The 25,985-nt window shown below is 39.5% G+C and overlaps 2 protein-coding genes across 2 annotated transcripts in view; one reads left to right on the forward strand and one right to left on the reverse strand.

Moving 5' to 3' along the window:
- Positions 1 to 1,690: 1,690 nt before the first annotated feature.
- Ppt1 (Palmitoyl-protein thioesterase 1) lies at positions 1,691 to 5,650 on the reverse strand. Its single transcript, XM_065493004.1, has 7 exons — positions 5,454 to 5,650; positions 5,251 to 5,360; positions 3,509 to 3,636; positions 3,291 to 3,449; positions 2,976 to 3,081; positions 2,749 to 2,919; positions 1,691 to 1,883 (listed from the first exon to the last, which is right to left on the reverse strand). Exons 1-7 carry the CDS (start codon positions 5,554 to 5,556, stop codon positions 1,758 to 1,760), a joined length of 903 nt encoding a protein of 300 aa, XP_065349076.1. The 5' UTR covers positions 5,557 to 5,650; the 3' UTR covers positions 1,691 to 1,757.
- Positions 5,651 to 9,447: 3,797 nt separating this feature from the next.
- Positions 9,448 to 25,985, forward strand: part of LOC135945573 (GTP-binding protein REM 1) — a 44,815-nt gene continuing 28,277 nt past the window's right edge. Inside the window, exons 1-2 of the mRNA XM_065493348.1 lie at positions 9,448 to 9,751; positions 12,602 to 12,920. Of these exons, the coding sequence (XP_065349420.1) occupies positions 9,515 to 9,751; positions 12,602 to 12,920 (556 nt within the window). The 5' untranslated portion in view covers positions 9,448 to 9,514. The remainder of the gene's footprint in view (positions 9,752 to 12,601; positions 12,921 to 25,985) is intronic.

Raw genomic sequence — 25,985 nt, forward strand, 5'->3', positions numbered from 1 at the left:
CAGTGTCCATCCGGTGCTCTCTGCTCCTCCGCAAAAGTCGAAACTCCGCCTCGGATGTTACTTGAGCACACACAGTACATAAAAACACTTCGCGTTACAATTAATGCGAACGGCTCATATTTTCTTGCCGCGTTTTCCTCGAGTCCTTAATTTCTTTGGGACTCAATAAAATTTCCTCACAAGTTACCATTTCAACTTTTTAGCTTATTAAAACAGCAACAAAAAACTTCATGAAATTAGCTAAAAAGCACACATATATAATTGTTGGAAATTTTGCAGTCGTGACTGTTCCTCAGAAGCTCTATGAACGCCAGCGATGACGAAGTAGTCAACTGTTACTTTTTTATGAAAGCCCTCGTACCCTGCAATAAAAGCCAACATCCCATCTAGGGATAAAACAAGATAACACAACCTTGATCTTCTTAAATCACAAGAGGGTAGTAACCGAAACAAAATTTCCATTTTAAAACGCTTAAAACTCCGCTTTTAATTATTTGTCGGCCCCCTGGGAGCGGTAATTTCAGGAGGCTCGCGCATTCCTGCCAAATTTTAATTATCCTGCCGGCAATTAAGCGTATGTATAAGGGTATTTAAAAACATGCAGCACCATTAAGCTACACGGAGCAACAGTGGCGTTTCCGAGCCGGCACGTAGTGCGTGCGCGCTTTTCGTGGGCTACCTGACGACTCGAGTGAGGCAAGAGTGATTTGATCGAGTCAGGACCAGTTGCTGGGCAAGGTCGTGAAGGTCATTGACAGAATTTCCTTTTCAACGATGGACACGTAGCCAAATTCGTGTGGATGAGGGGAAGAGCTTATGATTCTTCTTCCACGAGAAAAAATCAAGGCAGCCGCTAACTGAAATTAAAAGGCTCGGAATTAAACTTAATTTAATTGCTCTAAAAAATTTATTTCAATTTCAACAACATTATATATTCTTGTCTTGGTCGCTGTGAAAATTATTGTGTGCTATCATAGCGGTAAATTTCGTTTTGTTCACCAAATTTATGACGAAAGCAAAGCATAACCGCCCTAAGGTGCCTCTCACTTTTATTTGCCAAATAATTTTACTGCCGGCGACAGCAGACATCCCATCACAGTCTCTTGTTTCCGATTTTCCCTTTCCTCTGCAAAATATTTGCTTTCCGCTGGTGCACTGGATAAATGGAGATATAAATAAATAAAAAAAGCAAAAAAGGACGATTCATGATATTCATCTCGAAGGTATCTTCGTCATTTTTTGGTGAGTGAGCACTCGCACCAGCGTGGGGTTCGTCGACCCTGGCCGTCTGCACACACACACACACACACACACACACACACACTCATTATTTGAGCGGTAATCCACGCAGCTCCTTGGCCGGCCACGTCGACTCTCAGTCGCACTCGCGGCTGCTTCTCCTTTCGTCGGCGCCGCTAATAGAATGAGTTAAAAGGCAAAGAGCATTGACAGCGAACGCAACTGGACTGAATCACTCGCTCGCTTGTGGTCCGTTCGCTAGCTCGCGAAACGACCTTGTTGCCGATTTATTTATCTCGTCCACGAGCGCAACTGATTGTTATTTGCTGCTGCATCTCTTTCTCGCGGCAAATCAGTTATTTTTTCGCCAACGGTCTGCGATCGACCTTGACTCTAGAACCTTCCAACCCGAGCGTTCTCAGGAATGCCAATTTTTAAAACATCAACAGAGTCTTATGAAATTACGCTCAATTTTAATTTACCGTTTCATTAACAATAACAAAATACACTGTCACCGTTCATTTCAAATATTTTTCAGTAATCTCCTTGTTGAACCACTCCCTGGTAAATTTCAAATGATCACCGTTGACCTGCAAGAAGTGTAGCCTTCCTGACTCTTTCAACTGCTTGAGGCCGAGGCGATCCTACAAAAAATTAATTTAGTAGGATTTAAATAGGATATAATTTAAAAATCCAGCTTATTTATTGAAATATTGTAATGTGCCCGTCTAAATGTGAGAATCAAACAATAATATATAATCTTTTCTGCAACAAAAAATGGAAACACACTCTTGCAAATGTTGACCGTCTACTATTTTCCCTCTTTACAAAGAAACAACAAATGGATGCGAATTTAACCTTTTTTTACGCTACGTTAGCCAAGCTTAAAAATGATAATAAACCCATCTACAAAAGTTAAAAAACTCTTTAGTTCTTAAAAACTTGTGGTAATTATTTTCTAAAAACCTTTAAAAAAACTTCGATTTCAGTTTCAAAACCTAGTATTTGACAAATTTATATCACAGAAAGAACAATAAAAATTAAAAATTAATATAAAGAATTGAAAATTTAGTTTTCAACCCCCCCCCCCCCTTTAGAATAAACGAAAAGGCTTATATATTGATAGAGCTTATAGTGTTTCCATATTTTGTTTATTGGCTTGCCAAAATATAAATATGAGAATTCTCTCCTGCAACCATTTAATTAAGCGCTTTATCAGGACGTGCCGTGCTTTCAAAATATGATTATTTGCTTAATAATGTGCATTTTAAAAATATAAATATTTCAAAAGCAAATCAATAGCGTATAAAAAATGTAGAAACAAATAAGCATTGGTATTGAATGACCTAAATAGCCTCTGAATTTTGCACAGTAATCTAAAAAACATTAAGTTTCACATTGTTTGTTGTGCTGAAATTTATTTTTTTTAAACTATGGCAGCGAAGAAAAACAGGAAAAACGTAATCTTTGTGCAAAAATGCGCAAAAAATAAATTTGAGATAACCATACCTGTTTGTAAAGATCAGTTAACTCAAGCGGCAACTCAATGAGGCCTTGCCCTGGCTTGTAAAACCCGAACCACTCAGTAGATATGGGCTCGACCATTGTGTCATTGTTGAATCTCACCAGCACGAAATTCTTCAGCTTCAGCAGATTCTTTTTGTACTCCTCATTAACCACCTTTTAACGGAAAATTAATTAAAGCAATCAGATAAAAATAATATATTTTAAGGTACCAGCTCGTTGTTGATATCTGCTAGGAAAAGACTGCCATGCTTGTACTCTTCTTCCTTGGTTGGATTGTGCCAGTATTGCGCTTGAACAAGCAATTTCTGAATAACACTGAAAAAAAGAAATCTCCCTTTTAGCAATTACATTCCTATTTTTCACAATTGGATCAAGGGAACACTAACAACTGGTGCCGCTGGAAAAATAAATGAAAGAGCTATGCTTCGGAAATAAATAGTAGTGCGAAATAGGCCAAGTTTGTTTACACTCTGCATTGGCTGGGTAGAAGGGTCTCACCGCGCGCGGCGGGTGGAGTTTATTACCTCTCGTAGGCTAAGTAGTTGAGGGCTCGTCTGACAAAGTCACACCACTTGTGGGTAGGGTAGAGACAGTGCGGAAATCCGTACACGCCCTGGTGCTGGCCGCCGAGCGACACCAGGTTCAGCATCGGCGGATCAGGACAACGCTGCGCCACGGCCCTCCTGCAGATTTGTTTAAATGATAATAGTGTTTTTTTTTCCTCGACTGAGCTTCTACTGACAAGAATTGGGAGCCCTGTGAAAATCCAATGGCGTTGTAGCCAGCCTTCAGGTTTGGGTCCTTTTGTATTAGCATGCACGCTTTTTGCACCTGTTTATCCACTCGCATGAAGAAGCCATTTTCCGTGTCCTGCGGATTTAAGCGAAAGTGCAAATCATGAAGGATAATTGCTGGATTAAAGTTTATTGAAATATGAAGAGAGGGTAAACCTGTGCCTTGTTGCAAAATTTCAGTAAACACATTCCTAGTTTTCTGAATCGTCACATTTAATTTTAAGTTACTGTATAGGATTTAATTTGGAAATATCTAAACGGTAATAAATTCTTTAAAAACTGATTGGTTTTGCTATTGAATCTGGATAATCTTTTTAGACGAGCTTGACATGCACCACGAACTGTCATGTTTAAGATTAAACAACACAAATATATTCCTTTTTTTAAAATTAAAACAAATAGTCCGTACCAGCAATCATACATGCTAAATATTGTTTGGAAAACCGCAAATAATACAACTCATTATAATGGATCGCAATTTTCTGAGCAAACGTTGAATTTGTCACCAGGTAAAAATTTTGAAATCATGTTATCGTATTTACAAATTTTATAAAACATAGTTTTTTCTGGGAAATATTATCATAAACAATGCAATAAACTTTTGATTACTTTGAAAAATATGTCATTCAATCAGCTCTCAGAATAAATGTGCAATTTTTTTCCCAAGAATAGTGTCATAAAAGTTACATTTTTTATTCAATTAGTGTGTTAAACGACTCACCGATCGATTATCCATTCATCTTGTGGGGGTCGAGGAGCCGCGACAGAAATGCATGTTTTCTGTCGCGGCTGCTCAACCCCAACAAGTGGAGACCGACCGACGTGACCCGCGAGTGGTCAGCAAGCAAGAACATGACCCACGAGAGAAAGTCGAGAGGGATGAAAAATCGGAATTTTTTAGATGCCAGCCGAGCCTCAACAAATTAATCAGATGTCAAATGGACGAGATTCCAAGTTCAATGCAGCCAGCAAGAAAAATTAGCAGAAGATAAATTCTTATACATACCATTATTAAGTATATCAAAAATGGGGTAAATTTATGAGGTGAAGCCAAGTGACAAAGCATTTTCCATATTCATGGAAGAATAACTATCATTTCTAAACAAATATGTATTTAAGATAATTTTTTAACAAATTCCCAGAAGTCGGTATTTGTGTTTCACGTTTCAAAAGCAAATTAATGTAATCACCGCCTGCACACGCAGTGCACGCCACGAGATTAAGTTAAAAAGCAATGCATAAATGACTCTGATAAAAATCTTGAGATCGTTCCAAGGATTAATGTACGCACTCGTGTCTGCTCGGCCGCTGCAGGGCAAGTGCGTATGATTATGATATACCTGCTGCAGCGACGAGAGCGGAGCAAAGGTGCAGGTTGCCTACTCTGCACGGTGGTCCCCATAATCTCATTGATCTCATGAAAAATATTTTGTGCTTAAGTTCATCAGAGTTTTAAAGGTTATTTTTTTAAATTGCTCTGTTTGGCCCTTTTTTAATCACTAAAACTACCAACTGAGCAACTGAAATCGTTCCCTAACGGCAAAAAATCTTGAAATATTCTTGAAATTAAGGTTAAACATTAATTTTTAACTCAATTAAAAGAATTAATTAATTTAATTTTTAAATTTCCGGTCAATAGGATTTTGCAAAAGTCTGATTTTAGGTTCCAAAAATTAGCTTAGTTTGTTACCTCAGCAAAATTATTTCCAATTCTCAGCGAATGAACGTACACCCCTGGAATATCATCTTTCAACTCTTTGGCAAAATATCCCAAGCTGTACGGGTTGCAGCAGCTGTCACCTAAAATCAGGAAAAATACAAAAAAAAATCGTTTAATTTATCTAAACCTGCCAAAAAATGAAGGGAGCAAATCTGGATTGGACACTTGCATACCCATTCCGTGCCATAATACTATCGGCGTTGGATGGTTAGCCAAGGCCCAGTCGGCTGTCAGCCAGAGCGCGCAACAAAACGCGAGCGAGCGAAAGAATAACATTCCAAACGAACTCTTCAAACCGTCTGTCTGACTGGCTGACGAGACACTTGACTTTAGCAACACACTCCGGGAGTGAGGTTATTCTAAAAACGACGACGACTTCAATTGCTCTCTGATCGGTCAAAGGTGGCGCACCACGCACGCACTCTGAGCTCACGCAGTCGTAAACACAACGCTTCAGCTCATATGTACTATTTCTATCTATTCGCCAGACGTAAAGCTTTTAATGCGGAACAAAATGACTGTGTTTATGTTTTTTCTGATAAAATAAATAAAAACTACTCGCTTTTTAATTTCGTGACTAAAACACAAGATAGAAAATTGAAATAAACATTAAAGCAGGTTTGTAAAATATTAAAAAGCAAAATAAATTTCTGTAAAGTATAATGGTGTATGAAATTTTTCTAAGATTGTACTTCTATATTGATATAATCAAACAAATTATGTAGAGAGAATAACACAAAAATTGGTACAGAAATTATTTTTTATTGCTATCTTCAAATTCCAGGTCTTGAGGTTTGAAATATTTCAACAAAATAGAAAAAATTATCTCTTCATCTAGAAATTTATTTTAATATCAATATCCATTAATTTCTATTCCGGAGTTGCGTAAATTTTGAGGCTGTGAGGGGCCACCGCTGCCGGCCACTGATCCGCAGGTCGGCGCTCTTCTGGCTCCGCGCTTAGTGGTTACTACTTTTGCTTTGCGCTTAACGTTACTGATTTTCCATGTCCAACTGTTCGATCAATTAACTTTTACTTAATGTGTCTCTTTCAAAATCCAAAATCTAAGCCCTAACCGGGGGAATACAGTTCAACAAAAACCAAAATTTTAAAACGAAGCTAACCTTTATTGCCCACCTGATCATCACGGACACACGGGCGGTGGCTGGACCTCAGCAGTGATGGAGAAAAAGGCAACCCCAGAAACCGCGAGATTCACGCACTGCACCAAGCACGCCAACTCATTCCGTCTCCCATATCCGATCCGGAACGCGTCCCCGATAATTAGCGTTCACCCCTTTTTCTCCCACTGACCCCACCACGCCAAAAATTCCAGTTACATTAGATTGTTTTTACAACACTGGTCGCTCCGCCTTTCAAGACAATATCAAATTCCATGACATGAATCATTTGCTCCAGTTTCCGAATTTACTACAAACAAATATTGCTACAACTTTGATTCCGCGTTGCTCAATTTACACTTTTTTGTTGACGCATTGAAACAGCTTGACTGTGTGCAGGCTGATTACTCAGCACTGCCGCTCATAATATCAACCCAGAAAATTGTGCTTCTAGACTCAACAAATTATTTATGCATCGCTAGCATTTGATTACCACATGCAACGATTGAGCAATTATGGCGCTTTTGAAATGATTTTATCTAATAATTTTCTCACAGAGGCAAAACGAGAAATTTGAAAGAATCGACAATTTTAAATTGTGAAATACACTCGCTTTACATACACCAAAAACGACAAAATCTTTTACTTTGATTTTTGACGAAGCAGAATCTATTTTACATCGAATCTTAAAAAATATGTGCAAGTCTAAAATGTCGCTGATTTTGTCAATGGAAACCTAATTCTTGCAAAAACCACTATATACGAAAACATACGTAATATATTTAATATTATTTATTTTTTCTTTACTCTTGATGAAACATTTTAAAGACACGTTGGATTGGTTTAGCCGAAATATAGTCAAAGCAAACCTTAGGCTTTTCCCATCGTCGATTACGAGAGCGTATTTTGTAAAAACACTTTATAAGTCTTTTTATGGGCAGAATATGACAAGAGTGTCGGTTGCGTGAGACATGTGGACGTGGACCAAGAACTAAAAGTTGTACAATTTTTTTTGTGAGTGCGAAAATTTGATGACGGCTCGCGTCGTAAAGTCTCGTTTTACCCGTTTTGCAAACAAAACACTTTTAGCGGGGCGCACACTTATTTTTATGCGCTCTCCACTCTCATTTTTATGCTGTAGTCATCAGCAGCGAATGACGTCAAAAGCTGTTGTGGCTGGAAGTATGCAACCCGCACGTGCCACTCGCCACGCGAAATGCCTACACTAGCAAGTGCAGGCGTTCGTCCGGCCGTAAAACCAATCCGCGTCTGTTTTACGACTGATTTTGGTACAGAGCAGTACAGAGCGTGACTTTTTTGCCTCGTAAACAGGCAAACGCAGCCGAATGTGGTTTAATAATGCATCCCGCCTTGATTGAACAATACATTATGAATGCTCGTGAGCTGATTGTAGCGCAGATGAACTTAAGACGTATATAATATCTTGATAAATCTGATTCAATGCACATCTGTAAGGTCAATCGATTGTGTTAAATGCAAATCGATATTGGAGTCAGCAGAACCAAGAAGTTATCGATTGATAGAATTAAGTAAAAATTTTAAAAACTAAAAATCATGATATTTGATTACGTGACAGCTCATTCCTTCATTGACTCGTTGTCAGATGCAATAAAATCTGTTAACTGTGAGCTGAATTTCGGCATATTGGGGACCTGAAATGGATTACAGTAAGTTTTGAGTTAATTTGCAAAGCTTCAGTATTCTAAGCATTTTTATATTATGTTCAAATAAGCATTAAAATAAAATTGTTGTAAGATTCACCGATTTTTTAGCCAAGCTATTTGCTACGGAGCACAGTAGGTCCATTTTTCAATTCAATTCATTTTTTATGTGATATTGTGATGGAGTATAAAGAAAGAAATATTGCTCAAGCAGGTAATTTTTAACTGTGGTAAATGAAACAAAACTTTTGTTTTGTTAATAAATATAGATCGTTTTCTCACAAAATTGGCCTTTCGATCTGTTTACAAAATTCTAAAAATACGTTCATTATTGACTCCCAGTATACTAATACGCGTGGTATGGCGGGTAACATCTAGGGATAATTTAGACGATCGACTATTTTTCTGCACTTCAAACCGTTGCGGAACCATCAAATAAGCAATTTGAAGTCACTTAAACCATATTCGAAATCATCCAAAAATTATTTTAATCAGTTATTCAGTCAAAATAGTTTCTTACAAGCGAAAAAAGTGGGATTTGTTTCAATATTTCAGACCTGTTGAAAAACAAGCAGATATCTCTCTTCGTTTTGGTCCTAAAATTTTTAAATCTTTTTCAGGTCCATTTTCCGGTTAATATTTTTTTTAATAACGTTTTAAAATCATTCATACATCTTTTCAATGTGGAAAAAATTATCGCACAATTTGACGTTGATGTAAAAAGTATGAAAAATCTAGTTAAGGCTAAAGTATACGATTAAAAAAAAGAGTCAATAAACTCTCAAAGGAGAAAAAAATTGCCCTTTGAACAGTTCTCCTTGAAAATGATGAATATATCATGTCATTTTGACACAAAAAAGATGGATTTTTCAGCAGAAAAATGTTTATTTTGACACTATTGGGCCAAATCGTCTTGTAGGGAAAACAGTCTAAAAATAGTTGACTAATAGCCGAAAAACATCGATAATTCCCTTAAGTCCTTAAAAACCAATTAAAAATATAGTCCTATAATTGCATTGGATTAATAAAGTTTTAAATCAAAAGGTTAATCTGTGAATAAATTCATTGTCATTTTCCTCTACACCTTCTAGCCTTTTAATAATAAATCTAAAAATATTGATGATAAATTTTGCTTTGATTTTGGTGACACCTAAAAGTAAACATTGAGGTGAAGAAGAGTGGCGTGTTAAATTCGTGAGTCGTGCCGTGCCCGCTGCCGGGGAGCCGCGAAAACTATTGTGGGCACACGCAGTTTCTGGCGACAAACAACAACAAGCGGTGGCGGCGGTGCGTGCGCGGCGGCCACGGCGGCGACGGGAGGGGTGGCCTGCTCGGAGGGGTTGACCTGTCGGGGGTAGTGCGCGAGCGTCGGCGGTGTCGGCGGCAGTGTCAGTGGGCCGGCGAGGCGAAGCGGCGGATGCAGGGCCGAGCATGACCATGGACGACGACGAGTTGCGAGCATCGGCCGCGCGCAAGGGCCGCAGCGCAAGCATCTGCGCGCCTGGCTTCTCCAGTATGGAGGCCGTCGTGCAGGCGGCCACCCAGGCCGACTCCACGCCGCAGCGTACCCGACGTGCCAAGCCGGCCACGCGTTCCCAGAGCGCGCGTATCACGCAGGCCAACAAGCCACGCGTCGCACGCAAAACCAGGGCAGAATCGCCCTCGCTGGTGAGTCAATGACCTTCCTCCCGAAATCACTGGATTTTTCTGCGTTTTTAGACCTGTTACCAAAGCCTGCAAACAATGAGCAAACCAAAAGAGTTTAAGTTAAACAGAATAAAAACTAGGCTTTCTTTTTGTTATTAATTTAGGGACGTAATTGACTATAAGGGGATAATTCGAAAATTCGTTCTAAAATTTCTGGTTGAACTCTGAAGAAATTTTTTTATTTCCTTTTTTTGTAATTGTTTGATTTTTAATCCTATTGTTAAATGATGATTATTAAATTTAAAAAAAACAGCCAAAACAACATGCGACACATGCAGGCAACTTTTGCATTTCACCATTTTTACACGGAATAAAACCAAATGGTGTTAAGAGTTTGTAAGTGTGAACGAATATGTAAAGTTTTGCCATAAAAGCCTCCACTATATATTTTCTTTTGGAACTAACTTAAAAACTGTTACAAAACCTGCAAAAAAGCAAATCAACCCTCTCTCGTTTTATCGCATCCGTTTCGAAGGTTTAGCGAGTGTCGACCAAATTAGTTTCTGACCACTTCTTCAACCAGAATTCTATAAAGGCATGTGGTTGGCAAAACAGCACGAATCTGTCTGCAGATTTTGCAGCACTTTGTCTCCAATTGCTCTTTCTAAAACTGACTGACTTATAATTAAAGTTTTGTGATGAAATATGACAATTGACTGAATGATTCTCTAGGCGGGTTTCAAGCCAATTTAAATATTTCTGATGCGATTTTTTGACGGACTTTAACGATAGCCTTTTCTTTCCTATCTTTAGCTTGAATTGAATTTGAAAAGATGGCGATTGCATGTGATGTATAATGCGCTCTTTAGAAACCAATCTTCAACGTCAAAAATACTTTATTTTTTGGCCACAATTACTGTTAGAGAAGAGCGGGGAATTACACAGTGGTACCATTATTTAATGCTCATCACGTGCAGTTTTCATAATTGATTGATCGAGAATCTGATGTGCTGTGACGTAGAAATATAAGCGAATACATGAAACTCTGATCAGATAATTATTCTCATTCTTAACCCAGCAATTATTCCTTTCAACCTAAGATGCTGTGGAATTACTGCAAGTTAATTGGCAGCTTAACCCAGATTATTTAATTGAAGAACTGTCATCTTTTGTATTTAATGCTACTACTAATTTCCACGGCTTAGACGTCATTCGCGGAGATTGCGAGAGGAAGTTCGCAAGGCCATAGTTCTTGTGCGATGCACATTGAGCCAGAGGAATCTTCCAAGTCGCGGCATCTAGGATTACTCGTGACTTCATTCGAAGTTTGCGCAATGCTTTAGCGGAAATAAGCAACAAGCAGATGTGCGATTTCAAAAGTCCTATGGCAATCGCAAACATTGTTGTGTGTATTGTAATTTTGCCAAAACGCAGCAACTGATTCTAATATCCGCCTTTCAAGGGGCACACATATGCACAGCACAGTTGTTTGCAATCAGCAGCTCCCTTCCTTTGAAGAAAATCCTATAGTTCTAAGCCGAATAGAAATCCGTTCCATTCAAATGAGAACTATTGTTGCGAATATAGAGCCGCCTAATGGTGGCGAAATCCACTTTGCACGCACGCTCTATCAGTGGCCATATTCACAATTGGGCTGATTGCGGAGATTCTCTCGCAGTAATTGAAATTAACGAGCGCCGCCATTGACTTGCAAATGGGACAAATTTCAGCCTAACCACCTTTTGCTCGCGAGCGTGAGATCGAAAAACTCATTAAGCGTGCGCAACGCCCTCGGGACTCGAAGTTAATGAATCCTGACTCGTAATCCGCAGCCGCCAGCGACTTTTTAATTTTGTGTGCCCGGCCTTTAGGCACACCTTCCCAGATGTCATAAGTGGCGTGACAACGCATTTGCATCTTTTTAAAGTATCTACCTTTGGTTCAAAAAGGAAACACTCATTGCATATTAAATCCATATAAAGTGAAAATTATTTTCGCACCCAAATCAAGGAGACGGCACCAGTAATAAGAAATATTTTTCTTCTTTTATTGCAACAAGAAAGTGTTGTAAAAACTAATTGAAGAATTTTTGGAACAGTCAAGGCGTCAAGGCAGCAAAGGCGTTAAATAAATAGTTTATGTGTGAAAAATACCTGCTTTTGAACCTAAATGGAAACATGAAAGCCGATTTTCTCTCTCTTGAGATAACAAAGCTGATAAAAAATCGATCGATGTGCCGTTCAAAAATTCAGCAGCCAATGGAAAAGGACACAGGTGTGCGGTCCGGTCGCTTTTTCCCTTGTGCGAGGGCTGCTGGCGTTTGTCACAGAGCTCGTGACAGATGAGAAAGAGAAACAAGTGCGAAAGCGTCGAGTCTGAACTAATACTCGTCGCGTGGCTGGTACCCCTTAAAATATAAAGAGACGTCGCAATCTTCCCCTGACGCTTGTAATGTTCGCTTGAAATGTGCTCAGCAATCTGAAGCGGATTTAACTTTCTCTTTGTTCCCGCAAAATGAAATAACTTTTGGTAAAACTGTTGTTGATTTTCATAGTCGGATGCTTTCTTTGAGAAACATTTCCTTTGCTGGGATTTATTAAAGCTAGTTTGCTGTTTACTATTTATAACTTTTGCATGCGGGAGAAAGAGACTTTGGTAGAAGAACGATAGCATTTAAAAATTAAAGATTTTAATTTTCTGAGAAAGGTCAGCTGTTATTTGTTTTGAATTATATGTTTTTTTCATTCAAATTTAAAGGAATTTGTTTCATAGGTAAAATTGGCTGAAACATTTATTTTTATGTCTTCACAATTGCAATGCTCAGCTGTGTTTCATTTTTTCAGTGTTTTTCTTTGCCCTGCTTGGTTGCAGACAATGAGCTCTTCGTGTCGGAGCGAACCGCGTCTGGAGAACATCCCTACGATCGCGACCTACAGCACCGAGTCACCCGGCGCCCCGCGGCGCAGCCCCCGCGCGACGACTGGCACGCGTCGCGTTAACAGCGTCAAGTCTCCGTCGGGCCACCAGCAGCCAATCCATGCCGCCGGTAGCCACCACAGGGGCGAGTCGGTGCGCGAGGTCAGCCACAAGAGGGGCGGCTTCCTCGACGTGCCCAACCTGGACGAGCCGAGACACCCTGATGAGGACGAGGAGTCCTACCGACTCAGGGAATTCGCCATCACTGGAAAGGGTGAGTACAACTAAGACAACTGCATATTTATGAGTTTAATCAAATTTTAATGCAAAATAAATTTAAAGGCACGTGGTCTAACAATTCATCAAAAAATTATACAATCAATCAATAAAATCTTCTCTGGAAATTCATTTAAATTAAGAAATCCACGTCTTCAGCCTGCATTAAAACAAAAGCAACGTTTTTTAAAGGAAAATGAATTAAGCATGATTGCAGTGTTGTGTATCGTGAAGTGAGTACTTTGAAATGTTGTCCTGTAAACTGAATGATACAATTCTGCTTTATAAAGGGGCCGAAAAATTCTCAAAGAAAAATAACAAATAGACACGCTAGTTTGACCTAAAAATCGCTTCTATTGAGTCAAACCCCGCCAAAAAGGTCTAAATGTGGCATTAAAACTGTCTGCAAAACCGTCTAAATCTTGTCAAACCCCGTATTAAAATGGTCGTCTTTTGGTAAAAAACATCTAAATGTCCCTACTCTAATTATTAGCAAAATTTACTTCAAATTTGAGTTCCGCAGAGTCAAAACCATGGAAATCAACACCAAGAACTGCTGAATTCGGCAAATTTTAATTTCTGACAAAAACTCACTCCTTGGGGGTGGGGTTCTTTTTAACCCCACTCAAAATAAACCTCATAAATTAAACAGTCATGGTTGATCATATTGACACCAAAATAAATTGAAAACTGTATGAAATTGGTGTGCCCGATTTTTGGGTTGCAAAAACATGTTTTTTTTCATATTCGGGTACGATTTGCACAATAACAAGGAAAATCGTTACATAATTTTTTGATAATATTATTTTCTATTAAATGAGGCAAATATTATTTTCGCCATCTCAAATGTAAACGTTATTGTTCCAGTTGTTCCCTTCGTTACGCCCGGACTCTTTAGAAATATTCGAGCCGATTTTGTTAAGCTACGAAGTTTGTTAGCGTGGAAAAGTTATTGTTTGGCGCGGAGTGAAGTTTGTTTTAGACAGCAAAATTTTTCAATTTCCGTCCATCTTAACAAAAGTTACATCTTGCTCGAAAAAATCACATTTTTCAAAAATCGCAAACTTTTAGCCCATGTAAATATGCTGTTTTTGGAATTTTGACCTGAAATTTTCAGGTGATGCGTAGGGGATACTAGGGCAACACCTCCACCAAATTTCATCAAAACCCTTTCCAAAGAGTGCCTACATAGTCTGAATTCCGGCAAATACAACAGCTACAAATTAATGTACCGGAATCTTGGCTATTCCATTATAACAGTATTCCGACTACATGAACATTGAATGACAAGAATTTCATACTAGTCGTAATTATTTCGAGCCTGAACACTTCCAATGAGAATCATTCAATGGTACTTATCTCATACACGGATGTTAAGGGGACGAGGAGTAGTGCATTTCTGTTCTGTCTGTATGGAAATACGCCAAAGGTCACTCGAACAATATCCCTTTCACGTTCAGGAAAGCACAATTTCCTTCGGAGTGCGGCAAGGAATTTCCTCCTATACTTCACGGAGCAATGTGCTCTCTACGGAGCTGCTCATGTGGATAATAATGACGGCAGGCAGCGGACTATTCGCTGCAAATCTGAGTACATGAACACACTCGATGCACTGCAGCCGTTTTTTCTTTCAATTTGTGTATATCGAAAAATATATATTATGTAACCTTCTTCCCCTCGCTGCTGAGCCAGCAAGAATGCTGCTTCAAAATTGGATGCGATATATCCCATTGAAACTTTTCCACTCCTGGGAATTGTTGGTGCGAGCTCTCTATACTAATAGAAAATTCAATTTATTTATGTTTGATTGTTTGTACAACTGGAACGAACAAAATATTTAACAAGGTCATTTCAATCATACCTCATACCTAATTGTCAGGGGAAATAATAAGTTTATTTTATTCGTAAAAATTGTACATTAAATTCTCAAACTGAATAACGAAACTAATCAGTTGTGAATAATTTTGTCAACTGGCCTAGTTAGAGAATTAAAAATTACTTTTCATTCCTCCATACCTATACAAAAGGAACAATATGTATATGAAAAAAAAAACGATGGGAATTTTCAATGAGCTTTGGTTTTTGCGTTGACAGTTTACCCGCCGTAGGGGATTAATTATTCATGCCGCTCCAACGCAACAATTGAGACAGAGCGAAATTGTTCGTCGAGCCATTATTATCCGGTCGCAACGTGCTGCGCATAATACTACTTGAAGCGTGAATCAAGCGAGCAATTGGCCGTCCGCTCGATCACGGGGTGAACCGCATCCGAGCACAGACTGACGCAGCATGTGTGTAACAAAAACTTTCCGCTCGCTCACAAACGTTATATTCAATCCCAATTTTTGTTGCAAATCCACGCACAATGTGCAGAGCAGACTGGAAATTCACTTGTGTGCTTGCTCCTGCGGCGCAGAGAAAGAGAGCAGGGAAGAATGGAATTGGCATTCAAGAAAAGTCGCGAATTTGTCTCTGCTCACGTTAGGTACGGGCAGCGACATCCACACGTTGGAATTTACATTTAAATGTTATTAAGCGTAACTATATTAACAGATTTCCGCTCTCCCGATTTAAATAATAATATTTAGTTTGAAAAATCCTGGTCACCTTTGGAAGCCGCATCCAGGGTGGCTTTTTGCAAATAAAAACTACACATTTGTTGATAAACTTGTAATAAAATTTTCTGACTGATATTGTCATTTATAAGCTGTCAAAAATTGAATAATAAAACCTAAAAAGATATACAAAATGAGTTGGAAAGAGCTAAATGAGCTAAATCCCGATATTTTACGCCAAACGAGAAAAATTACACGGCACTAGATCCTTTCCCTGCGATTGCAACGCAGGTGGAATTTTACCCCGCTGTTCACCGGAAAGATTGTACTTGTGGATTGCACTGCTCTAAATTGAAAAATTAAAAGGAGTAGTCAATTTTGGTATATTTTTGAATGGCGTGAGAGAGTTAAACTCCTTACTTACGGCTCTCAATTGTCCAGAAAGAAAATTGGGCTCATCTCATTTTTCTCTCGGTAAAATTTCTTCATACATAGAGCCTTAAAATCCGAAATAAAAAGCGAGACTACATATATACAAATGTGGAAAGCAGCACAAGTGTTTGCCTTAAACCCTGTTTGGAGAGGATGTTCGATCCAGCCGTAAGTCGCTGCAGCCACAAGGGACGAACCCATCGACAGTCTAGACTTGGGCTTAAGTCTGAAAATGTGTAACAGAGCAGTCCGTGCCTGTTGCGGCTCGGCTGACACACAACACACGCATTTGCCAGCCTTCCCATCCACATAACTCAATTTCCTTGAAAGCCGCACACTCACACACACCACACACGGGTGAGAGCGGCTGATAAAAGTCTCTGCGGGGCTGGCAAAAAATTCCACGCATTTGACGGTCGGCACCCTTGGTGGGACGCCGGATCGTCTGCCTTTTTCAATGCCAGGCGGCAACCGCAATTTTAGGAGTGTGTCGAATCTCATTTTATGGCCGAGGATTTGCACTTTTTTCCTTGCCTCGCCGAGAGCGAGGCTGACCATCAGGCCACTGCTTTTTGGCATTAAAACACCCCGAAGGCTTGGCTAAACACATTAGTCCGCTGGAGTGACAGAATGGGGTTAGTCAAACCCTCTGGTTTCTCTCGCTTTCTCTTTCTTCTTCACCAAGTATTCAGGCGTTTAATTAATTGCTTTATTTTTTAGCTTTGTGTTAAATTGGATTTAAGTTAAACAATTGATGGAATGATGGGGTTTTCATTTTCAATCTGTTGATTTTACAAAAACTAGTCGCACGTAAGAGTTAAAGAAATCTAATCCAGTTTTTGTACATTACTTATTTAGAAGCTGGAAATTTTTTAAAATCTGGTTAAAACAGACAATACGAATAATTGTTTGTTAATGAAGAAAAATTAAACTAACAAAATAGCCAAATTTGCAAGTGCATAGGCATAAATTGAGTCAAGAAAATCAGTGTCACTCTATCTTGGAGAAATAAAGAGGAAAAAATCCCCATGGCATAAATATGTCCATTAGAGTTCTGTCAACAATTCGCAGCAAATGTCAGAGTCCCAACTCCTCGTAACTTTGAATGCGTTTTCTTTTGAAGAGTGTTTCCACACCACCGTAAAATCTATTTTAATGAGAATTGCCGGGAGTTCTTTTCAATTTGCGCGCTCTTCTATCTGTTGGCTACATTTTTTGCACTGATTCAAGACTCTTGAGCTGATTAAAACCGTCCTTTGAAGCAAGACGCTTCCCTGCCTTGCATCAGATGAAATGAATCCCGGCTACTTGCTAATAGCACCATTCAAAAGTCTCTATATTTAGTATCTCCGCGAATGTGGAGGAAGTGTGCGCAGAAAAGAAGAGAGAGAGCACAAAAGACTCCCCAGGCAGCCAACTTACGCACGCATTGTTGAGCTCGTTTTCATTTCATCGTGGCAAAATAAAAACGGTCTGTTAGAAATTTAATTTCTTTCATGCACTCCTCCCGAGTGGAATATATGTACACGTATTTCTACACATGCAGGCCGCGTTGTGTCGGCGTGTTTCCACTCAGTTGAGAAGCAATTATGCATGCTTGCGCGAGGCTGGCGCGCAAATTGGAGCACGCGGAATTATTATTTCGTCGAAAGGCGCTGGAGCACGAATTCTTTCATCTCTTAGCGCTGCTCCTTTGAGAATCGTTCTCGACGGCAGAGAACGAAAAGAAAATCGGGCCGAGAGCGCGCAGCTCATATCAAAATGCAAAGAGGGGGCTCTTCGTAATTAGCGGCAGGCTAATTAGTTTTTGCTTACGCGATGAGAGCGAAAAGTGTGCAGACCTGAGCTTCAATTAAAACTTTTAATGGGCGTGGACACTCGACACTGAAATTATTTATTTTCGAGCACCGGCGCGCGCGAGTGCAGCGATAAACAAACAGCGCAGTAACAAATGCCAATTTTGCAAATGGAATTGGAGCTGGCACTGTTCTCGCTAACTCAATTTCACTTTAAAGTAGGAGCAGAACGAAGTTTTGCCGCACACAACACGTTCATTGTTCCACTAATGAATGCCTGCGCTTTCTTGGTATTAATTTCACGTGATTCCAGTTTTAGATCAATAAATTGTCTTGTTCTTCATACAAATGGGGCTCCTGTTGGGGCGAAATCCCTACTCCAGCACCAAAACATATAGATGTATTGTTTTCCCTTCAAAACTAATTAGTTGCCTTTTTCAGTTATCGGCTATTAGGGTACATTCGATGTAAGTTGGTTCAAAATTTGTTAGTTTTATGGGCTGGCTGCGCAAACTCAAAAAACATTTGAAAAAACAAATTCTTCGGTGAAACAGGAAAGGTATGAGTTAAAGGGTGTGCCATTATGGAATTTTTTACATTCACGATATTTTCAAAAATCATGTGTCAATTTTTCAGTTTTAGAGTACAATTTCTTGGAAACGAAATTTAAGGCCTCAATGAAACATATTCGTACGTGTCTTGAAGGGTATTTTCGGATTTTTAAAATATTGTGCTGGGCTTGAAAGTTACGAAAATAGTTACTTCGATCATGCTCTTCGAGAATAATCCAATCTACATCTTATTTAATTTGCATAGCATGCAGGTCGAGGCAATAATTTTTAAAAATTTACAAAGTATCAAAAATACCACAAAAAAATCCTAATTTCCACCACAGATTCTCATTCTGTAGACTGATGTCTAGTATCTAAGTTCCACGATTTTGCCTGAACTATCCTGCATGCCCACGATTACCATCAATCATGGTATAATCGGGGAACTTTCATTAAATTTGAGACATCAGTGTTCTGCAAGTTTTCACCTCTCATCTGTAATTTTATATTTGACAAAGTGCCATTTTTGTGATTTTATTATTATATATACTGCCAATGGAAAATAAAATAGCTATAATCAACTAAATATCCCATAGGTCAAACAAATAAAAAATAAATATGAAACAGAGTAAAGATAAACACAATTCACTTTAAGTGCTCGAGCATCGACCTGGATCACGTGTGAATGGGTTCTGTGGCGATTTTGGCGAGCAGCTGGCGGTGGCTGCTGGCTGCAGTTATATATAATATACGATCATCGAGATTACATCCACCCAGCAGCATTGGCTCTCACGAAATACATAGAGAGCAAAGGTCAGCCAGAATACGATTTAAACGCGGCTATTTTCAGAACGATAATCTCTACGTGACCCATATGGAGGGCAAAGGTAAAAAAATGATGTCTTGTTCAGTACATAGCGCTCACACACATACACACTCTCACGTGCGTCTGGAACACTTCCAGTTGCTAATTAATCTGCTGGCTCAGACATTAGCGATTTCTCCAAGGCTATTGCGAATCTAGAGCACATTTCACTATCGCTTTCAAAACTTTAGGAGGCAGCTGTCGAATCGAAGATGTCAGAACAAACGTAAATTATTATCCGCATGAATCACAAATTGCGTGGTAGTGTTCAAATGCGAAGATAAAGTCAAATGAGGCAAAGGAAAACTTTTGTCTGAAATTCTATAGTGGCGGGATAATTATCGAATAAAAAGAAGAAAAACTAAAAATGGTGGTTCTCAACTCATTGACGTAGGATGGTCGACTCAGAGTGAAAAATGCTCTCGCACACGCTCATTACTGATCACAATCAAAGGGAGACAAGTGACGACATCTTATGAAAGCCTCGACACTCACCCTTTGTGCGATACAAGATAAAATCACCTATAACAAAAATTCACACTTACAAAAGTACATCCTTTATTTCAAGTTGTTTCAAGGGTGAAAAAATTCATCCTCATAAGACGCGAAAGGAAGGTAGGTTGCTAAATCAAATAGATTGAGAAAATAATATTTATATTTTCTTCAAAACTATAAAAAATCCTTACTTAGAACATATTTTTCATTGATTTACAGCAACGTTATTTCTTGTATTTTTAAGGCAACAATCCTCTCTGTTACGTAACCTCAAGGTCTAAAAAAGCATCTGGTTCAATTGGCAGTCAGAACCAAAAAGAAATTCGCCAGGGAAAACAAACTCGAGAGCACGTGAGCGCAAACAAAAGCGGCACTACAGCGAATTTCCGCCAGCCACGCGTGTTGACATTCAAATTTAAAGCAGCGTGTCAGCCTGCAGTTTCCAATCCGAAATATGTGTACGTGAAAAGCACCTCATTAGTCTGAGGACAAAAACATTTCGGCGGCGTGCACGTGCGAGAGACTGTTGCCCGTCTACCCGCGCTTCCCTTGTTCATAAAAACAAGGCGGCCGCGGAATCAGTAGGGTGCAAAGCCCCTGAGCACAGCTCTTTCCGTGTGCGCGCCGTACTAATTCTCACTCGTCAGCCCCGAAGGAGTAATTTCTTCAGAAATGGAGCACGACGGCCTGTCAGCGCGGCGCGCAAACGTACTTGTGTTCCAAAGTACGAAAGTAAACTGCCGCGCAGCCGAGACTGAATGGAGAGGAGCAGGCGGGCGGGCGAGGGAGCAGAAAGAGAAAAAGAACTGGCCCCCGGATTATTAGTAACGGGCCTTGCAGCCAAAGCCTGAGCCGCCGTGATTATTTTGCGCGCCCGCCGACGCACCGTTGACCCATTTTTAAGCACCAGTAATCGTCCTTTTTCTTTCCACACGTCTCGACCCAAACCGTCTGTGTGAGAAATCACGGCTTTTTATACACACACTTTAAAAATCTTTTCATTTGCTTCTATAGATACAATCTATCTTTAATTTCGTATAAGTTTCTGCAAAGGACCACGAAAAAATAATGTGTGTTAAGTTGTTTCCGCGAAGCTATCAAACATCTTTAAGACTTCGGGCAGAAGCCGAAATTAACAGAGGACTATAAAGACGATTGTTAGGCATTCCAATTTTACATGAAAAAAGGGAAAAGGGGTGAATTCAATTCTACTGATTTTCCAATGGCTACTCCCAAAAGCAATTAATTAATTTCGTTGCTCGCTTCTCTTTTCGTTTACACTCTAAAGGGAGTGTGGTGCGGACGTTTTCAACGATCGCTGATTCAAAGTTCTCTGCAGCTAATACTTGGGCTATGAATTTTATTTTGGAAGTAAAGTACTGCTGACGAGGCCTACGGGGCCGAAATAGTCGCTGTACGGTATGAGAAAGTGTGATATTAACTTTATTTTACAATTTTTCGACTTGTTAACCTTCCATGCCTGATTTTTTGCTTGTTGTAATAGCCATTGTAAAATTAAATGAATGAAAAAAGACCTTGTGAGGATTCTTCAGTGAAATTATATTTTCGCTGGCTTTCTAAAATTTGCAACCCTTTACATCGTTGACTCGTCCAGCTGCATTTATAAAATCGATCAAAGAGATTTGAAACTTTTTGATCAATAATGCGTAAGCTGTTGATTATTCCAACCGCAGATCAGAAATAAATCCGCATATGACCTTAAATCATGGCTCATGGCATTGACTGCGATTGTGGAAGTTTGAAAGCGTTCAGCACCACATGCGGGCCTTTTACAAAAGTTTCATATTCGATTAGAGGGTTGATTGTGTGTGCCGTATACATGTCCCTTTTCCCTTGCACGACGTCAAGCGGAGAGTCAATTATAATCGAGAGATAGTGGCAATCGCGTCGCAAACAGAATCGATTCGTTTCATTAGCTGCATTGAATGGAAAAGCCGGTTGACATCCCATCGGGGAGAAGTGATTGCCCCAAGCGGACCCAGTGAAAGGGTTAGTTGAGTTAGGGCGAGAGACAGAAATGCGACCTTTCCCCGGCCATATGCGGTTTCTCCCTCTCTTGTGACCCCACAAAATAGCAGATAGACCTACCTGTCAATTAGCTCCGGAGAGCAAGCCGCAGCGACATATTAACGTCTCTGGTTAACTATAGCAACCATAATATTGGTTTTAAGTTGCCAAATGTGGCGGAGCGATCGCTAAATTATGCAGCGGCCATTAAATAGTTTGGCCGATCTATTTTTGGAGCAGCTGTCTAGACTTCAAACACTTTTCTTTGTCGGGACACATTTAACATGTAAAAAGGAACCAAAATATTTTTCATGAAACTTTTACTGTGCACCTTTGGACAAATTTATCAGTAATAAAATGGTTATTTTAGTTTGTCATATAGTCAATATATTTCTTTGATTTAATCGTCTTGAAATATATATGAAATTAAATATTCTGATGAAAGTATTTAAATCGCTTCAAATGTTATTTTGTTTTTATTTTAGGTTCGTGCAAGGAAACATACAAATTTGGGTCCTTTCCGGCTATGATGGCATTCTTCTGAGCTTTAAAAATTTTACGATGGTTTTGACTTAGAAAATAGCAGAGCCCTCAAGGAATACAACATTTTTTATATTCTACACTGCATCAAATAATTTTCTGATTTGGAGTTGATTAAAATCTTTCTTTTGATTATTCGTTAATTTTGACATCGTTGGGAAAGATAATCAACGGAACAGAATTTATCTTATTTTGGTGAAATTAATCATAGTCTATACATCACAGCTTCAAAGAAAATATTTGATGGACTGAAATTCCCCAGTCAAATTGCTAGGACAAAAATAAATATTCGAGAGAAAAAGCGCACAAAAGAATTCTAGAATTGCTGATGTCAAGTGTAATTAATGATCACTGCGTTGTTGTCTATGAATGCGAGTGGAAAAGAGAGCCAATTTAATTCAGAAGAGTGCGGCACAATTAATTCGGTGGCGGCTGGAGCTGTTAGGCTGGAAGGAAGGGAATTTGAAACGAGCTGCGCCTCATTTATATCTCAGCCCGGGAAAGAGCCATAAAATTTAAAAGCTAGCGGCGGCCGGCGTTTTATTACTCTGCTCTCGCTGCGCTAACGATTTTCCGCCAAATTTTGATCGCCTTCTAAGGAGAAAGCTGCAACTTTTACCTGTCGGTGTGGCACACCGATGATTGCTTCGGCGAAAATACACACACGGGCGCCGTCGTAAGTCGGGCGTGCACAAACTTTGTCTACCGCGTTGTCGCTCATTTTTCTCCGTCAACGGAGGAGGGCTCGACTCTATTTTTGACCCGCTTTTGTCGGGTTTTGTGTACGTCTCCGGGGAGATCCCTTTTTGATTGCGGAACGGCATTTATTAGCAATAAATTTGGGCCTAAAACCCGCGCCCTGCTGGAATTAGACCGTGGGCACGAACAAGGAAAAGGCAGCGCTGCGATTCCAATTACTGATATGTCAGCTCCATTGAGTTCGCAAGAGCCATTTCTTGATCTTCCAATTTGTCTGGATGTGATTTTCCATCAAGAAAATCCCTTATCAAGTGTGAAATTTAGTTTATTGTTGAAATTTCTATTGGGCAGAATAATCTCAGACGAATAAAAAAGAATGACGGTGAATGTCGTTTTTGCCTTCTGCTCCTCAGATGTAGAAACGTAAAAAAAAACAGCACTGAATTGTTGCGTCGTGAAATTTTCCCCAAAAGTGTTTTTCTAGAAGGAAAGTAATTTTGGAAATTGGGTGCGAATCTGTAGTTTGCTATAGCATTCTAAAAAGGTGCGTGAAGCGTGAATGAAGGCAAAGTCAACGGAAATTGTGAAAATATAGCGACCAACCTTTGTTTTTGAGACAGCTAAGTTAAATGAAGTAGTTGTGTCTAAATTTATTTATTAGAAAACACGCTAAATCCAAGTGTATTTCATTTCTCTCTTGTCATTCACGGTTAATTCGTTTTCCTTAGAGTTCTTATCTGAAAAAGGTCGTGTGCTGCATGGTTTGGTAAAATGTGCGTCGATTGAAAGGTAACATTTTTATTTGTTATAAAAATTAATTGAAAATATAAAAATTGATTGGCCGCAGCATTTTAGATTCCAAAAGCATTAAAAAATGTCTATAAAACTCTGAATCAAACCCAAGAGTCCTTTCAAGCCGAAAACGTGTCTTGAATTTATTCCAGCAAAATTAATTTGAGCGCAATTTTTGAAAACGAGGATAATTAATATAATTTGAAACAGATGTATGAAACAGACGAAAATATTTCAAATACCCAAACAAAGAGCAATGTTAAAAAAATTGCTTGATGCTTTAGGTGAAAATAAGCTCGAGACATCTGACATCGATTTTCATGCCGGCGGGAAATTCCAATCGTTGGGAATTCAATGTGAAATTTAAACTGGAGCTGCTCTGACAACGGCTTATCCCGTATTGTATTATGCAAGACGCCCTCGCGTTTCAATGCTAATAATCTGAGCCAATCCGGCATTTGGAGCTCACACAAAGCGGATAAAACTAAATCAAGATCTGCATACACACAGTAATCGAATTGGAGTCGCGAGTGGAATGAGTTTAGGCCCGGCAGTCAGTGCGTTTGCTGCCTTGTTTACCCAAGTCTGGCAGCGATTTTGAGCGAGAGCGGCACACACTAGTAATTGGATTTGCGAACTCGCTGGCACGCACAATTATGCAGCATGCAAGATGAGATATCGAGCCTTTTGAAATTCGCCGACACCTCCGCCGGGCAAAGAGATCGCTGCCGACTAATGCGATTAATCTCCATGGGCGACAAACACGGGCGGCAGCTCTGCTACGCGGCGGGCTTAATTAATTTTTCCGACCGACCGTCCGTCCGTCCGGGCTGAAATAAGCTCTCGTTTCCACTTTTGACGCAAGCCAGTGTAAGCACACACGCACGAATGCAACTGAGTGGATTGCGGCCGGCGATGCTGACCAAACGCAGCTTAAGGCCTCGCTCGCACGATCTGCTGCTTGTGTCCACTGTTCTGATGACAGAGAGCTTTAAGCTAATGCTTTTGTTCCTGATCACATTTTGCTAGGTCTTACACAAATATTATGGATTTTGCGAAGCAGGAATATTGACATCTCTGTAGAGCAGCCTTTCAACTAAATGAAAATCCCACTTTTCTTCAGGATAGAGTTGAGCCATTATTTTTTGAATTAATTTTTAATTGATTCCTGCCCCTGAAACTATTACAGAGATTAGATTTCCCTAAGTGAGTAATTTTTTCATTTTTCGTTGTATTGCTAACTTGAATATTTAAGCAAGCAAACTAAATTCAGAAGCACACACTCTTTAAAAAAATTTTAATTAGAAGGAGTTTTATAGAATTGTTGGTTTTTAATTAAAACAATTTAATTTTACTTTAAAATAGACCGCATTTCCGATGCATTAGAACGTACATGGTTTTTTAAATTTGCATACCTTGAATGAGTAAAAAAACGAAATAGTCATGTTGCAACAACAAAAGCAAGTTGGCTGACTAGGGAATATAGTTTTCGCAAATTTGTTCCACTCTACTGCATCTCAAAAGGGAGGAAAGAAAATGTTTGCGTCAACACACGTAGGTTACACTGCGCGACGAACGGAAAAAATAATACAGATCCTGCAGCAGCAAGGCGCATTATTACTCTCGGCGGCTCTCTTTTCCGCGCCTAATATGCATGGAAATGAAAAACAGCCGCGTGCGAGGAAAGAAAAGAGGCAAATGCAGCCTCAGCCCGTGTGCCGTAATGCGATCAAAAAGCGGTGGGCGGGACTCGTGCTTGCTCTCTCATATATCCCGCGCGACGTTGGGCTCAGCTCATTATGCACAATATTTGCACCATTCAAAGCGGCCCTTTTGCAGCACAAGTCGCTCTTGCAAGAAGAGGAAGAGCATGCAGCAGTGTTTTCATCATAAGCAAGCCCTCCTTTCATCTGCGCTCTCGCTATTACGGGGATTAGAAACACACGGCGGCGATATTCTAGTAATGGATTGCTGCTTTTGTTCTCGCGCCACAAAACACGCTAAATACAGCCAAGGTCGCGCCTAGTCAGGGCTAATTCGACCGAAAATTCATTTATGCTATTTTAGAGAGATGAGGAATTCAATTATAACTAATTGCTTGCTCAAAACATTCCTAATTAAAAATAAATCATGCAATTTTGATACTGATGAAGAAATATCAAGAATGAAAATTACGCTTGGAGTTAGCATAAGAAGACTTAACAAACCCAAATTAAAATTTAAAATGTTGAGGAAAAAGGAATTTTAATGAGATAAAAAATGCTGCTTTGTATATGCACCGAAACCAAAAATCTAGAAGGAATATTCCTT

This window comes from Cloeon dipterum, chromosome X, assembly GCF_949628265.1.
Source record: "Cloeon dipterum chromosome X, ieCloDipt1.1, whole genome shotgun sequence".
Classification (NCBI taxonomy): Eukaryota; Metazoa; Arthropoda; class Insecta; order Ephemeroptera; family Baetidae; genus Cloeon; species Cloeon dipterum.

Coding starts and splice junctions, on each gene's coding strand:
- Ppt1 (XM_065493004.1), bottom strand. CDS start 5,556: ATGTTATTCTTTCGCTCGCTCGCGTTTTGTTGCGCGCTCTGGCTGACA. Junction 5,361..5,453: donor AGTATTATGGCACGGAATGG/GTATGCAAGTGT, acceptor TCCTGATTTTAG/GTGACAGCTGCTGCAACCCG. Junction 1,884..2,748: donor TAACTGATCTTTACAAACAG/GTATGGTTATCT, acceptor AATTTTTTGTAG/GATCGCCTCGGCCTCAAGCA.